Source organism: Pseudophryne corroboree, chromosome 8, assembly GCF_028390025.1.
Source record: "Pseudophryne corroboree isolate aPseCor3 chromosome 8, aPseCor3.hap2, whole genome shotgun sequence".
NCBI lineage: Eukaryota > Metazoa > Chordata > Amphibia > Anura > Myobatrachidae > Pseudophryne > Pseudophryne corroboree.
The window spans coordinates 437,277,182-437,293,791 of NC_086451.1; the positions used below are offsets into that span (position 1 = coordinate 437,277,182).

General features: G+C 47.6%; 1 protein-coding gene across 8 annotated transcripts in view; it reads left to right on the forward strand.

Moving 5' to 3' along the window:
• The window catches only part of MSH5 (mutS homolog 5), a 419,392-nt gene extending 403,014 nt beyond the window's left edge, over positions 1 to 16,378 (forward strand). For 7 of the 8 annotated variants that reach the window (XM_063938069.1, XM_063938065.1, XM_063938070.1 and 4 more), the window contains 4 exons: positions 7,906 to 8,043; positions 9,759 to 9,832; positions 15,863 to 15,953; positions 16,145 to 16,258. In XM_063938069.1, the coding sequence (XP_063794139.1) occupies positions 7,906 to 8,043; positions 9,759 to 9,832; positions 15,863 to 15,953; positions 16,145 to 16,174 (333 nt within the window). In that variant the 3' untranslated portion in view covers positions 16,175 to 16,258. Of the gene's footprint in view, positions 1 to 7,905; positions 8,044 to 9,758; positions 9,833 to 15,862; positions 15,954 to 16,144 lie in introns of all 8 variants that reach the window. The other variant, XM_063938068.1, reaches the window with a different exon arrangement.
• Positions 16,379 to 16,610: the final 232 nt, after the last annotated feature.

Sequence of the window (16,610 nt, forward strand, 5' to 3'; positions counted from 1 at the left end):
TTGACGTAAATCTATTCATACAGGGTATACCAGACTATTACACCCATATCAGTTACCCCATATATGCCTTGAGTACTTGTATGAATCACCTCCCACAGTGTAACCTTTGTATTGCACCCAACATGGCTGCCTCACCTGGTGCACTCGTGGATAGGATGAGACATACATGGACCTGGCGCTTTTGTTGGGACCCTACTCTGAGTGTTAGGACGCTGCAGTCACCCTATTTTGTGTAGTCCCGTCTACGTGTGACCTACTCCATCCAGGGTAATTCTACGTAGTACGCCCAAGACGGCTGCTTCGCCTGGTACCTTTTGTGGGTGGAATATGCAACCCGTGAAAGTTATTACCCAAAATGTCTGTAACAACCCTGCATCAAGTTTTGTGCTCTGTAGGTTTGGTTGTTCCTTATTATTTCTAATGCCTTGTACAATGTAGTAATGTGCCATGTTTTTGATGCATGTAAAGCAACTTTGAGTCCTGCAAGAGAAAAGCCCTATATAAATAAAATAATAATAATTATTATTACATTCAGCCTATTATTTCTGAAACTCGTACCTTAGATGCTTAGGTACCTGTCAACATGACTTCATAATGCCACGTCATTACGGGCTAGAATTTTTTTTAAGTAGATTGCAAAGTAAATGGAAAAGAGCCCCCCCCCCAAAAAAAAAGAAAAGAAATGTATTACAAAAAAAAAAAAACACGGAAAGGAAATACATCTTAAAGTTCCAAAATCAAAAGAAAATGAATAATTGTTATTGCAGGTATAATGGGTCAAATTTATCAAAATGATGTTGCAGGAAATACCAGCAAATATTATACCATGCTGTGGTCCCCTGTTTTCGATCACAAAAGCATCAACAGTGGTGGTCATTCCGAGTTGTTCACTCGCAAGGCGATTTTAGCAGAGTTGCGCACGCTAAGCCGCCGCCTACTGGGAGTGAAACTTAGCTTCTTAAAATTGCGAACGAAAGATTCGCAATATTGCGATTACAAACTTCTTCGCAGTTTCAGAGTAGCTTCAGACTTACTCGGCATCTGCGATCAGTTCAGTGCTTGTCGTTCCTGGTTTGACGTCACAAACACACCCAGCGTTCGCCCAGACACTCCCCCGTTTCTCCAGCCACTCCCGCGTTTTTTCCGGAAACGGTAGCGTTTTTTTCCACACGCCCATAAAACGCCCAGAAACACCCATTTCCTGTCAATCACACTAAGATCGCCGGAGCGAAGAAAAAGCCGTGAGTAAAAATACTACATTCATAGCAAATTTACTTGGCGCAGTCGCAGTGCGGACATTGCGCATGCGCACTAAGCGGAAAATCGCTGCGATGCGATGAAATTTACAGAGCGAACGACTCGGAATGACCACCAGTATGCAGTGTGCTAAACTGAGGAACGTACCAAGTGCTAGACTGCAGTGCTTTCCCAGCGGCCCCTCTAGCTAAAGCCATCTTCAGATGGTGTTAGCCCGCCATAGCCTAGTCTACTGTACAGATATTTTTTTAAGAATTCCTCCCTGTCAGCCCATACTGGAGCATACACTGCCTGATGGCTGCGTCTGCACATTACACTCGGCTTGCTGGGTCTGTACTGTGTAAAGTGATGGCGTATCTCTATGCCAGGAAGGGCTCTTACCGGAGCCTATGGGGGTCATTCCGAGTTGATCGCTTGCCAGCTAGTTTTAGCAGCCGTGCAAACGCTATGCCGCCTCCCACTGGGAATTGTATTTTAGCTTAGCAGAAGGAGAGAGAATTGACTGCATAGGAAAGGAAAGAGTTAAACATCTGGTGAGGGGTGGACCTAGCTGTGAGGAAAGTACAACCTTTTTTGAAGGGGAGGGTTTGTTATATATAAGAAAAGTGAGGCCATTTTAGCTCTCTCTTGTGGTGATTTGCCTTCCCACCCTCCCGCCCTTGTGGTCAGAGATTCTGGCACGTGGTGCCTTGGCGTTAAGTTGTTGGCTGGTTTTATCGTTGGCTATTTATTGGCGGAAAAGAACGGCAGTTTTCTATTTGTATGGTAAACTGTAGTGTTTTACAGTTTAGTGTGGTTTAGGTGCACTCACCTCCATCGACTTATTGGCCGCTTGACCACCCGTCCGGGAAGGCAGCGGCAGGGCACCCAGGAGCGGTGGGTAGTCACTGTGGGGGTTGAGTTGTCACCTATTACCGGTGTGTGATAGTTGTATTAAAATTAGGATCGTTTCGAAGTTTTAGTAATTTAAGGTTAATTTAGCTTAATAGAGCCGTTCTTTTTGCTGCCACCATATGCCGGCTGGATCGGCATCTTAATAAAAATTTCTATTACAGGTTTGCTATTGGTTAGGGACAAATAAATAGCTAGCAATTTTTCTGCCAAAATTCAAGTCTCCGTGTCTTTATTTCTGGTTGTGAAGGTAATGAATGCTTTACTTTAAAGAAGGGGGTCCACCAAATATCACTAGGATGTTTAGTGCTAACGCATGTGCAGCCGAGCTCTGCCAAAAAAGTTTGTGCAGTTTCAGAGTAGCTCTGAATCTACTCAGCACTAGCGATCACTTCAGCCTATTTGTGTCTGGATTTGACGTCATAAACCCGCCCAGCGAACGCCCAGCCACGCCTGCGTTTCTTCAGACACGCCAGCGTTTTTGCAAACACTTCCTGAAAACGGTCAGTTGACACCCAGAAAACGCCCCCTTTCTGTCAATCTTCTTGCGGCCGTCAGTGCTACTGAAAACTTTGCTACAATCTGTGCACAACCACAACGGGCTTTGTACCCGTACGACGCATGTGCACATTGCGGCCCACACGCATGCGCATAAATGCCAATTTTTAGCCTGATCGCTGTGCTGCGAACAACGGCAGCTAGCGATCAACTCGGAATAACCCCCTATGTCCCAGCAAAAGACATTTTGTAAATAGCACATTTTTATCATTTCTTATTGCGTGACATGAGGCGAAAAGAAATTATACTTCATGTGGCAAAATTCCAGTTATTGGTAAATATGCCCCAGTGTCACATAGAGACAATCAGGGCAAAACTGTTAAAACTCTTTAAAACTGAATATTAAACAGAAGAATTTGACAGCAGATAAGAACCATTTGGCCTATCTACACACACACAAACATTAGGGATAATTTTGTTGGGAGACAATTAACCCATCAGTATATTTTTGGACTGTGGGTGGAAACCCACGCAAGCACGGTGAGAATATACAAACTCCACACAGTTAAGTCCATGGTGGGAATCGAACCTATGACCTCAGTATTATGACGCAGTAATTCAATCCATTACACCCTCTGTGCTGCCCCACACCTTATTCAGTTCTAAGTTGTGTTGCCAAAGTTAAACTCAAATACAGAATATTACTTACCCAGAATTTGGTGATGCCCCCAGTTATGCGTCTCACTCCTGGCTTATAGCATACATCCGTGTTTTGTTCATCAACAACGTACTGCCGGCAGGACAGCCTGTCCTGACCATGACAAGCACTAAGGGAATCCCTGATAAGTAATATTTTGCATAAATGTTTAATTTATGGAATTTCACATATTAGGTAGAATGCTTTTGGCAGTGATGGGAAAATCCTACATTAAATGTAATACTTATTATGCTCCAAATTATTATTTTATCCTGAGGATAAACTAATACATCTGATACCGGTTGTTGCAGTTTAGGAGTCAGTCCTGCTATACAAGTCTCAACACATTAAACCTAAACATGATTTAATGTTAGATGCTTCAGGCTAAGTAAAAACACAAGTCAAAGAAATACTAGGATTAAACAGTAAAAAGACAATAGATATATATTTTTCACTATTAAAGTTGCCTGCTGTTCATACTCTTGTGGAATGAGCCCATGTGGCCAAGAGTAATATACAGTGCCTTCATAAGCCACCGCCCCATTGTAGAACTAGACTATGCTCACAGGAAAAGATGCAGACAGATCTCTTTATTCACTCAGTGGTTTGCCATCCCTGCAGTTTATAAAGCTGTATTAACCCCGTGGTGCAAAGCCTCTGCCCCCAGATTGTATTGTGCATAGACAAACAATTCAAACTCGTCTAAACCTGCATAACATATGCGACAGCCCTTTCATTTGGCTTGTGCACAGTATGTAAAAAAACAAAAAGTCTATATATAGCATGACAAAGCAAGCAATAAAATAGTATGCACAGTAGAACATAAAAGTAGATATTGTTCATAGCAGAACATACCCAGCATAACAGTCTGACGTCCACCGCATACACACTGCATGCAGCTCTGACCTGTGCCCGGCATTACTTCCCCATACCCAGCATAACAGTCTGACGTCCACCACATACACACTGCATGCAGCTCTGACCTGTGCCCAGCATTACTTCCTCATACCCAGCATAACAGTCTGACGTCCACCACATACACACTGCATGCAGCTCTGACCTGTGCCCGGCATTACTTCCCCATACCCAGCATAACAGTCTGACGTCCACCACATACACACTGCATGCTGCTCTGACCTGTGCCCGGCATTACTTCCCCATACCCAGCATAACAGTCTGACGTCCACCACATACACACTGCATGCAGCTCTGACCTGTGCCCGGCATTACTTCCCCATACCCAGCATAACAGTCTGACGTCCACCACATACACACTGCATGCAGCTCTGACCTGTGCCCAGCATTACTGCCCCATACCCAGCATAACAGTCTGACGTCCACCACATACACACTGCATGCAGCTCTGACCTGTGCCCGGCATTACTTCCCCATACCCAGCATAACAGTCTGACGTCCACCACATACACACTGCATGCAGCTCTGACCTGTGCCCAGCATTACTTCCCCATACCCAGCATAACAGTCTGACGTCCACCACATACACACTGCATGCAGCTCTGACCTGTGCCCAGCATTACTGCCCCATGCCCACATCATATTGCCCTGTCCCCAGATTAGCAACCTCATACCCATCACTATTCCTTGTGCTCAACACAGTACCCTCATGCACACTGGAAATTGATACCTAGAATTACAGCTCTGCCTAGACTACCAGTATCATTCCCTTTAATGTTTCATGCCAGCTAGTACATCAACGTCTAGCATAATAAACTGTTGCCCACTAGTGTCAATGCCACCTCATGCAGCCTGTGTGCAGATAAACAGACCCATGCCCACTGGTGTCAAGGCTGTCACATACAATTGTATATCCCCTTGCTCTGCTCGCCACGTTTTCCCATTCTTACAGTCTTGCCCCTCTTTCTGTGTGGGTCAGTGGTCTGTGGCATTAGCATAGATAATGCTGAGTCAGTCTCGGACTACCTCCGTTGCATCAAATTAAAATGTGGGGCCTCACAAGTGGGCACAGTCCACCAATCTGACAGTACCACCTTGGTGTTTCTCCCTCTTCTATTAAATGCTTTCTACTGATTCTCACATCTATTCTAATGGTGTCACCAAATGCGCATCAGATAATCTATGCTTTATCGTTTAAGCTTTTTGACATACAGACCCGCCCAGTAATTGTCAGCCACCTTTTATTGTTCGATGGAGACTCATTACATGGGGGGTCATTCCGAGCTGTTCGCTCGCTAGCAAATTTTATCATCATTGCACATGCTAGGCCGCCGCCCTCTGGGAGTGTATCTTAGTTTAGCAGAATAGCAAACGAAAGATTAGCAGAATTGCGAATAGAAAATTCTTAGCAGTTTCTGAGTAGCTCCAGAATTACTCACAGATTGCGATCAGCTCAGGCCGTTTAGTTCCTGGTTTGACGTCACAAACACGCCCTGCGTTCGGCCAGCCACTCCCCCGTTTCTCCAGACATTCCCGCGTTTTTCCCTGACACGCCTGCTTTTTTCCGCACACTCCCAGAAAACGGTCGGTTTCCGCCCAGAAACACTCACTTCCTGTCAATCACACTCCGATCACTTCAATGATGAAAATTCTTTGTTCGGATGTGAGTAAATCTACTAAGTTTTGTGTTAAAATACTTAGCGCATGCACACTGCGTACCTTGCGCATTTTAGCCTTAATCGCTCCGTTGCAAAAATCGGCAACGAGCGAACAACTCAGAATGACCCCCATGGTGAGGTGCATGGATCTGCTCTCCGCGATGGCAGTGCCTGCAGAGATGCAATGGTTTAATCTTTCTGAATGAGACACTGATGGAGGCATTGCTTAGTGAGTCCGGTGCTTGCAGCGATGCAATGGTTTCATCTTTCGGTATGGGGCACTTCGCATATCGAGGCATTTCTTAGTGAGTCTGGTGACTGCAGAGGCACTATGTAGATCAAGGCCTTGCTTAGTGAGTCCGGTGCTTGCAGCGATGCAATGGTTTCATCTTTCGGTATGGGGCACTGCGCATATCGAGGCATTTCTTAGTGAGTCTGGTGACTGCAGAGGCACTATGTAGATCAAGGCCTTGCTTAGTGAGTCCGGTGCTTGCAGAGATGCAAATGGTTTCATCTTTTGATATGAGGCACTGGGCACATTGAGGCATTCCTTAGTGAGTCTGGTGACTGCAGAGGCACTGTGCAGATCGAGGCATTGCTTAGTGAGTACTGTGCTTGCAGAGATGCATATGGTTTCATCTTTTGATATGAGGCACTGGGCACATTGAGGCATTCCTTAGTGAGTCTGGTGACTGCAGAGGCACTGTGCAGATCGAGGCATTCCTTAGTGAGTCCAGACTTTTGTTCAGAGGGTCTAGAATAGGGGTGGGCAACATGCGGCCCGCGGGCCAGATGCGGCCCACGGACCGATCCTGCCTGGCCCGCTGTGCCCCACCAGAGTGCAATGACAAGAGGTCCGACAGGCCGCTTGTCATTGTACTGCTCTCAGACGCGGCGCCGCTGAGGAAATCCCGGTCACGTCACAGGGTCAGCTGACCGGGATTGCCTCTATCATGCGCTTGGCGGCGCTGGGCGTCACGGGGGCGGCGCTGGGCGGGCACTGCAGTGGGGACTCTGAGCAGAAGCGGCCAGTGGGGAGCACAAGCGGAGGCCAGTGGGGAGCACAAGTGGCGGCCAGCGGGGAGAAGAAGCGGCGGCCAGCGGGGAGAAGAAGCGGCGGCCAGCGGGGAGAAGAAGCGGCGGCCAGCGGGGAGAAGAAGTGGCGGCCAGCGGGGAGAAGAAGCAGCGGCCAGCGGGGAGAAGCGGCGGCAGCAGCAGAGCGGATCATCAGACAGCGGGGATCGTCTGCCACTGACAAATAGGTAAACCCCCTGTCCTGGATAAAGCTAAAGCTGCCATATAAGTTCAGGGGAGGGGAGTTAAAAATGGTTATATGGGTTTGGGGGGGGAGGGTAAGGACTGCTATATAGGTTTAGGGGAGGGTGGGGAAAGGGGGGTAGGCACTGTCAGCCGTAATGTGTAAAAAGGGGATGCTGTCTGCCGTAATGTGTAAAAACGGGGGCGCTGTCTGCCGTAATGTGTAAAAATGGGGGTGCTGTCTGCCGTAATGTGTAAAAACGGGGGCACTGTCTGCCGTAATGTATAAAAACGGGGGCGCTGTCTGCCGTAATGTATAAAAACGGGGGCGCTGTGTCGTAATGTGTAAAAAGGAGGACGCTGTCTGTCGTAATGTGTAAAAAGGGATCTCTTTTAGAGTATTTTGTGTGTGGCCCTCGAATATTCGCTGGAAGTGTTAAGCGGCCCCCCTGCTGAAATAATTGCCCACCCCTGGTCTAGAAGGCACATATATGGGCTATTTAAGTTACATTTTGTAAGTATTTAGGAAAATCATTTTGTCAATAAAATAATACATATAAGACAGTGTGTACTCTATTAATATGTTCATCTCTTTATTCATTTATTTTTTTCCTTTTCTGATTGCGCAGTTTAATCATCTCATTATTGTGCTGTTACTATTACGTTCATTTCTAATGATACTTAAAAAAAAATGATACGAAAGTGCTAACACTGTTGTTTCGTGCTCTTCAGACCTTTGCGTGGTGCTTGGATGGGGAGGACCTGGTTTTCTTCTACCAGCTAAAGGACGGAGTGTCTGAGGTGAGCCAGGCGGCAAGGGTCGCAGCCATGGCTGGTATGCCGGTAGACATCATCAAGAGGGGGGTGGAGGTAATGTACTTATCACTTTTCTTATTGAAGGGGCACTGTCATAAATAATGGTTTCAGTTTGGTGTATAGTTTATATATTCTTACATGATATTACTTACATGGGGCCCAGCAATAAATCCAATGCCACTTGTCCTCTTATATCTCCTGCAGTGCAGTGATGCCACCCTTAATCCTGCGGTCAGTGTGTTGTCTAGATGCATAACCCCACACTGACAGGAGTGAGGAGAGCATCAGTGACTTGCAGCAGTCACCAGGGAACTCCCCACATCGGGTGTGGAGAGCTGGATATAAGCCAATAATGTTTTGCAATAGTCTGGAATTTATGGTATTGCACTGACAAAGCTGTGTAGACTAAATGTCATTGTGGTTTCTAAATAACCTTTCTATTTAATGGTCAAAGCTGGACACATTTAAATATGTTTTGAGAAATGTCTTTACGTGCTCATCCATGATAATGGTGAAGAGGCAATTTATGGCTCCAGTGCTGGGTAACTGCAGCAGTGAGTCTCTTTCCCAACCAGTATGAGTGCTCAGTGCACCTGCTCTCAGAGCTCTCTCTGGCGTTCATCATTATTTGGAGGGTGGGGGAGGGGGGAATAGGCAATTTATGGCTCCAGTGCTGTCTGACTGCAGCAGTGAGTCTCTTTCCCGACCAGTATGAGTGCCCCTGCTCTCAGACGTTCATTATTATTGGGGGAATAGGCAATTTATGGTTCAGTGCTGTGTGACTGCAGCAGTGAGTTAATTTCCAGACCAGTATGAGTGCACCTGCTCTCAGAGCTCTCTCAGGTGTTCATCATTATCAGGGTGGTGGTGGTGGGGGAAGGGAGAGAGTCAGTTTATGGTTCCAGTGCTGTGTAACTGTAGCAGTAAGTCTCTTTCCCGATCAGTATGAATGCCCCTGCTATCAGAGCTCTCTCAGGCGTTCATTATTATTGGGGGGAATAGGCAATTTATAGCTCCAGTGCTGTGTGACTGCAGCAGTGAGTCCCTTTCCCGACCAGTGTGAGAGCACCTGCTCTCAGAGCTCCCTCAGAAGTTCATCATTATCAGAGGGGGAAAGGAAGGAGGGGGGGGGGGGGGGGGGAATAGGCAGTTTATGGCTCCAGTGCTGGGTAACTGCAGCAGTGAGTCTCTTTCCCGACCAGTGTGAGTGCCCCTGCTCTCAGAGCTCTCTCAGGCGTTCATCATTATCAGAGGGGGGAAGGAAGGAGGGGGGGGGGATAGGCAGTTTATGGCTCCAGTGCTGGGTAACTGCAGCAGTGAGTCCCTTTCCCGACCAGTGTGAGTGCCCCTGCTCTCAGAGCTCTCTCAGACGTTCATCAATATTTTATTGTCAGCATTGGCCATGAAATATTATCTTACACATGGATTTCATTTCCTGCCAAGTATAGTAACGTCATTATTGAGGTTTGCAAGCCCAACACTTTCTGATATCTAAGAGGAAAGGGATATAAGGAACCTATGTCATATCATTTGGGAGGATTTACCTAATTTTTCTGTATGCTCAGAAAATGTAATTTATTTTACACTGATTTATCCTGGTGTTATTGCATTAATAACAGCTGTGAGCCTTTTCTACTGTGTTAGCAGCTCACCCGGCTTCTTAACCCAGTGTTTATACCGTTATCTTATATTTATTTTTTTATTCTCAATCTAATGACAGTAAATTGTTTTTCTTATTCAGTTTACTGAATCTTCCCTTTGTACCCAAGGTCTCAGAGCTATTCCGGAGAGGCCATGCCATACAATGCCTCAATCAGGAGGCTAAGCAAGAGAAGCTGGAGAAGTAAGGCAGATGCTGAACATTGCTATACCTGGGATACATACATTATACATACCATATCCTTGTCTGATTTACAGATACAGTATGGGTCTTTTGTTTGGTTGCTATGGGCAACTTCTCCACTGGTCAACTTCTCCACTCTTTTCACTGCTTCATACATCTCCTTCTATGGGCGGGATGTATTAACATACATCGCCGCCCCTCGCCGGTTACCGCAGCGATGTTGATCGCATATGTTGATCGCATATGATCGCGATGCGGTGACGGAGGCCCCCCGCGATACCTGTTAGGTGGTCTGCGGGGGGTCTCCGTCACCTCCCCGGGGTCCCCACACTGGCTAGATGCCGGGAAGCAGCAGCAGGCTGCCCCGGCACCTCCTCCTCCCCCCTGCAGCCGGAAGGACGTCCGGCTGCGTTGCTAGGGGGAGGAGGACACTACCTTCCGGGTCCAGGGCAGCCTGGAGGAAGGTAAGCCAGGGGGAAGGGGGGTCGGCGTCTGCGGCGGGGGTCGACGGTGTCGGCGGGTTGCGGCGGTCGGCGAAAAAAAGCCCATGGGCTTCTATAGGGTTTCGCCATCCAGAGATGGCGAAACCCTGGACGCCGAAAACGCTGCGGTAGGGTCTTAGTAGATATGAAAATGCGGTAAAACCCCCATTTTCGGGGGTTTTACCGCATTTTTGCTTTAGTACATCCCGCCCTATGTCACTTATCTAAAACAAATATGTGCTTCATCTGTAGTTCATGAATTCAATCTTGTAGTTATTCATTAGGTAAGGTAAATGTTTAGACCAGTGACTTAGGGGGACATTTACTAAGCAGTGATAAGAGCGGAGAAGTGAGCCAGTGGAGAAGTGGCCCCATCAACCAGTCAGCAGCTCTATATAATTTTATAGTATGCAAATTATAGATGTTACTTCAGTGCTGATTGGTTGCCATGGGCAACTTCTCCACTGGCTCACTTCTCCGCTCTTATCACTGCGTAGTTAATGTCCCCCCAAGTCTGTATGGAGTATATCACTGGATCTGTAGCTTTAGCACACAGCGGGGTCCTTACGGAGTATAGGGAAGCAGGATATGGGATGACAGTTGTTATATACGGGTTGGGGCTTGGAGACCGGCGGTCAGCATACTTACCCCAGGAACAGAAGGGGGTCGAGCGCAACAAAGCCCCTTGCACGCTCGCCACAGGTTCTAGTCCCACTCTATGGGTATTGCAGACATAGTCCCTGTCAGTCGGCATGCCGACTGTCAGGCTGGTAAGCAGACGGGATCCCAGCGTCGGCATGGTGACCGCCAGGATCCCGAGTGCCGGTCACATGACCGGATCTCTTATATACAGCAGCTAAGAAATGGACAGTAAACTTTATCAGTACATTTAGTGGCATATTTATCACATTCTGCACTTTCAATGTGGTTTAGATGTGAAAATATCACCCATAATTGCAGTGCAGTAAAGTAAATTTCCACTTGCAATTATCATCTTTTGGTGCTGGGACCGAGCTCACAAGCAAGCCCTGTCCTGGAGAAGGCTTAGAATAAAGTGACAGCTATTGCTTTGCTTCTGGGTCCAGATGCAGTGGGACTAATGCGCATGCACAGCCAGCGAGCTGATCACGTGACATCCGGGGCCAATGGTGAGGAATCCTGAGGAGCCCTCGCCGAGAAAATATATGCTGCAGCAGCTCATACTACGCGCAAGCTTCACAAATCCAACAGCCTAGCAGACCCCATAGAAATGGCTCCTGCTATTATGGTTGGAAATCAAGGCGGCTGTTGAAGATATTGGAAATATATGCTGCATTCCTCCTTGTTGTATGTTTTTGGAGGATATCCCGCAAATATCCTTTAAAAAATTTAAATTCAGGGCATGAGACTTTAGCTAGGGGCAATGATTTAATGCACTTAGTTGAGCAGAATCAAATATCTGTTTGAAGGATGGTCGATAAGTGGAGAAGTTCAACAGGAAATTGTGTAGAAAATGATAGTATTAGCAAAGTGTATTGGCCATGTTGGTAGTATTAGTATTCTCTGTTTGGCCCTCTATGGGAAGTACAGTATACGAGATTGAGCCTGTTGGGTGCTGAGTTTTTTCCCCATTAGTTTGCCCAAATTATTACATTTTGTGTAAAATCTGTCAATTTTGGCAACTGCCTATGTAACCTGAGCCATGGGCAAAGGCCATTTCCCTAATTTCTTGCCTAACTCCTTGATCATTTTCCTGGTTGGGTTCGCGTTAGTGACCATCTCGGTCCTCATTGGTCTTTTAGCGTAAACATTGCTTTCCATTTTGGACGTCTAGTGCATGCAGACACAATCTAGCACATCGCTTATTTCACCGCTGGATAAAATGAGCGTCCCCCCTGTCCGCCACCCCCAGTCACTCAGCACACATCGCTCTGTTTGCTGAGCGCGGGGGAGAGATGTGTGCTGAGCGTTCATGCTAAATCGCTCAGCACACATCTCTTTGGAAATCTCCCCATATGTACAGCCCTTACCTATAAAAGCACATTGACTATTAGACAAGGGTATCAAAGAAATGTTCCTAAAAGAAATTTTAACTAGAGGTGTACAGCTGGGTAATCAGTAAGGTGCGCCTCACATTACACTAATGGGGATGTGATCAGACCACATTCTTGGGTACATGGCTGATTTTGAATTGCTTGTTGGAGCCGTTTGTCAAATAAGAAAGATCAATGTGATTGTTTTATATGTGAGGGAATTGATGAAGCCAGTGTTAAGGGCTCCATAGAACGATTATACCCGATTTCAGCCCAATTCAGGCATTCGGACCGATATATTGGGTGAAATCGGGCATTTTGAACGTGTAACCGATCCGATGTGCGGCCCCGTGAGCGACGGTTCGACTCCTCTAGTTAGTGTTGCACTTGTGATATGTCGGTTCCCGCAGGCATGGCTGGGATCGCATACGATATATCTCATGCAAAATGTACCAAATCGTATGGAAGCACTCCCGGGAAGATCCCGGGAGAGTTCAAGGGAAATCGCCTCAGACTTCAGCCTCACACATCGTTGTAGTGTATGGGGCCCTTTAAGCGCAGAGCATATTGGCTGCGGTGTCAGAGTCTCCTGATAAGACCTGAGTTCTGTCACAGCTCTGTGCAGGAAGATGGAGTATGAGGAGGAGACCTAATCCCACATGTCAGCTATTCCGGAGTCCTTGAATATAGCTCTGAGGCTGGAAGAACAGATGCAGCAATGTTACAGACTTTACATGGGTTTCTGCCGTTACAGATATTTTGGCAATCATCCTGTAGACACTGATGAAATGTCGACATGTTAGAATGTTGAGCTATTGTCCCTGTTGGCAGAGCGTTGACTTACCTGCTCCAGACGGCTCTAGCGGCATGTTACTAGTCCCAGCAGTCAGTTGACTGACAGTTCTGATGGAGTAATTTCATGGAGCGGCTTTACAGTGCATATACTGCCCTTATCCCTAATCCCTACCCCCAGTAGTACCACTGTTGGGCAGCCCAAAAAGGGGCGTGGCCTCACTGAAAGGGATGTGAACTTGCAGGACTACCCTGCTGACTGCCCTGCGGGGGGCATGGCCTAGTGGGAAGTCCCCAGATTACCTCACCCTTGGGAATGCTGGGCTGCCCCGGGAGACTAATGCCTGCAATTCTGACAGGGGTATGCTATCAGCATACCGATAGCCGGGACCCCGGCTGTCACAATACCGTTGCGCTTGCCCCCCCGCCAGCATTTCAACCCTCGGGATGCCGAAATCGGGATCCTGATGTTCGGCATCCCAGCTGGCGGGATCTCATACCGTTCCCCTGACAGAAGCCGGGTGCTGCAGGATAATGTCACACTGCAGCACCTGGAATCCTGTCACTGCGGAGGAGCCGCCATTTTGGTATCACCCCCTTCAAGGATGACACCGGGTGCGGCCCGTACCCCCCTTGTGACACCTGTGCCTACCCTTAACCCTCCCTCTAGTGCCTAACCCTCCCTTCCCCATGGGTAGCTTAACCTTAACCTTATAGTGCCTAACCTTAACCCTCCCGTCCCACAGCCTAATGTTGACATTCGGACAATGTTGGCATTTCACATGTTAACATTCTGAGAATGTCGACATATTGTCTAAATTTGAACAATGTCTAAATTTTAACATAACTGTTGACGTTGTGGTGGTGACATTATGAATGTTGGTCGGCCTAACGGCTATATCCCATTACAGACATATATGCTGGAGAGGGGTAAACCAGCCGCCTGTCCCTTTAGCCAATACAGACTGATCCTCATAGCAATCACTACAATCAGTCTGGATAATTCCTTTTCTTTAACATTTAGTTGCAAGATTGTGTGATTGTGCAGCCGGGAGTGAGAGGGAGTACAGACATCCTCCTGACCTGGCACTGCTAAGCGTGGGCCGGGCGATTGTGTTTTCAGGTCTCCCACTAAAAATGACCTCCAGAGCTTGGGCCTAGCATTACCCATACTTGCCTACCTGACCTACTCCATGAGGGAGAAAATACTCTGTTCCTGGACTTTCCTGGCAGGGTCGTAACTAGGTATGTGCCGATGGTGCCTTGCCCACAGCGCACATGCACTGAAGGCGCACCATCGGCATCACCCCTCCCCCCCTGCACGGCCACAGCCACACTGTCAGCACTCACTACAGAGTCCTGCGCCACCGCCACCGCCGATGGGACACATCTACCCCCCCGCACTGATGCGCTGTGATGTCTCCAATTCCTGCCACTGCCTGTCTCCCGCCACCACTGCCGCCTCTGAAGGGACACATTCATCCTCCCCCCCCCCCCCCCGTCCCCCACACTGACGTGCTGTGAGGTCTCCGATTCCCGCCAGTGCCTGTCTCCCGCCACCGCCGCACCTCTGCAGGGGACTCTGGAGCGCTAGCGCAACCGCCAGCTCCTGGGTCTCTGCCTTAACAGCCGCCTCTTTTTGCCCTGGATGCTGGATCGATCCCCCGGCAACTTGGGAGACTGTCCCGGCTTACTCGCCCTCCCTGCGCCCCACCCAGCGCTGCGAGGAGCTGGGCCTGCTAGCTTTGAGAGGAGGACACACTCGGGCAGGCTGCAGTTTTCCATCCGCTTTGACTTGTGAGTTAGCAGCACTGCAGTGCAACATATATGCACCATTGGAAGTAAAATAGCAGATGGATGCTGGATCGCAGGTCTCATGTGAGTATAACTCACTCTCTCCCCCTCCCTTCCATAAAACAGGGACTGCCTGTCATAATGTGTAAAAAAAAAAGGGGACTCTGCCTGCCATAATGTGTAAAATAGGGGACTCTGCCTGCCTAATGTGTAAAAAGGGGGACTCTGCTGCTGTAATGTGTAAAAAAAAAAAAAAAAAGGGGGGGGGACTCTGCCTACCGTAATGTATAAAAGTGAGCTCTGAGCTCTGCCTGCCGTCATTTTTGAAAGGGAGCTCTACCTGCCGTCATTTTTAAAAGGGAGCTCTACCTGCCTAACTTGTAAAAGGGAGACTCTGCCTGCTGTGCTGTGTAAAAGGGAGACTGTGCCTGCCGTAATGTGTCAAAGTGAGCTCTGCCTGCCGTACTGTGTAAAAGGGAGCTTTGTGGCCGCGCCCCTTCCCCATTAAACTATGCCCCTACAATTGGCCCTTGTTAGTATATGGGGGGGGGGGGGCAATGCTATTTCTTGCACACAGTGTCTAGATTGCCATCACCTGTAGTGAAACACCTTTCTTATCAATTAACTAGCTCACCACAGGTGATGGCAATCATACATTACCAGGAAAGTCCAGGAACAGAGCATTTTCTCCCTCATGGAGAGGATCAGGTAGGCAAGTATGGCATTACCTCGAAACTGAATTTGGTTTCAGGAAGCTGGAAGCTAGATCCTGAAGTGACAGTCCCCCTGTTACCGCAGCTAGAGCTCTGTAGAATCAGAGTTATCAGAAGGGGTTCAGTCATACTTCCCAACGTGACCCTCTCCAGGAGGGACACAATGCTCTGCTCCTGGACTTCCCTCTTATTTATGATTGCCATCACCTGTACTGAAACACCTTTCTTATCCATTAGGCTGTTCAAAACAGGTGCCGGCAATCACAAATTAAGAAGAAAGTCCAGAAGCAGAGCATTATGTCCCTCCTGGAGAGTGTCATGTTGGGAGGTATGGTTCAGTGCTGCTGCTTTGTTGTGTTACATGAATAGAATTCAGGTCCATTCTCCTGCCACCGTAATACCCACATTGCTTGTCTCTCTGTTGTCTCTCTATGCTGACACTTACACTTGCCTAGATACAGATCCCTGTTACATTTTATCACATCCCTTTTTACACCCTTTCTCTCTCTCTCCTCTTAGGTGCCAGAAACTAGTCTCCAGCTTTCTTAGTCTAGATCTTGATGATCCACAGATCGACTTACAAAAATATTTGTCCGACGAGGTCCTACCCTTTTCTTCTATACTATAAACTTTGTCATAATGTTTCTTTCAAAAAGTTATCAAACTCATATCATACGTGTGAGATTTTTCAAGGAGCCCGTTGTATAACAGTGATAGCCACAATGAACAGTGTGAATAAATAGCCTACATTTATTTCCGATGGGAAAACGAGTGGTTTATTGCAGATTTATAAACCGATAGCCTCATTGTCATGTTAGCACAATAATGTCATCCAATGCAATCTCTAAACATTGTACAGGGTTTTTTCAATGTGAAATACAGTAGAACAGGCCTGGCCAACCTGTGGCTCTCCAGCTGTTGTGAAACTACAAGTCCCATCATGCCCTGCCACACTTTTGCTATTAGGGACTGCTAAAACTGTGGC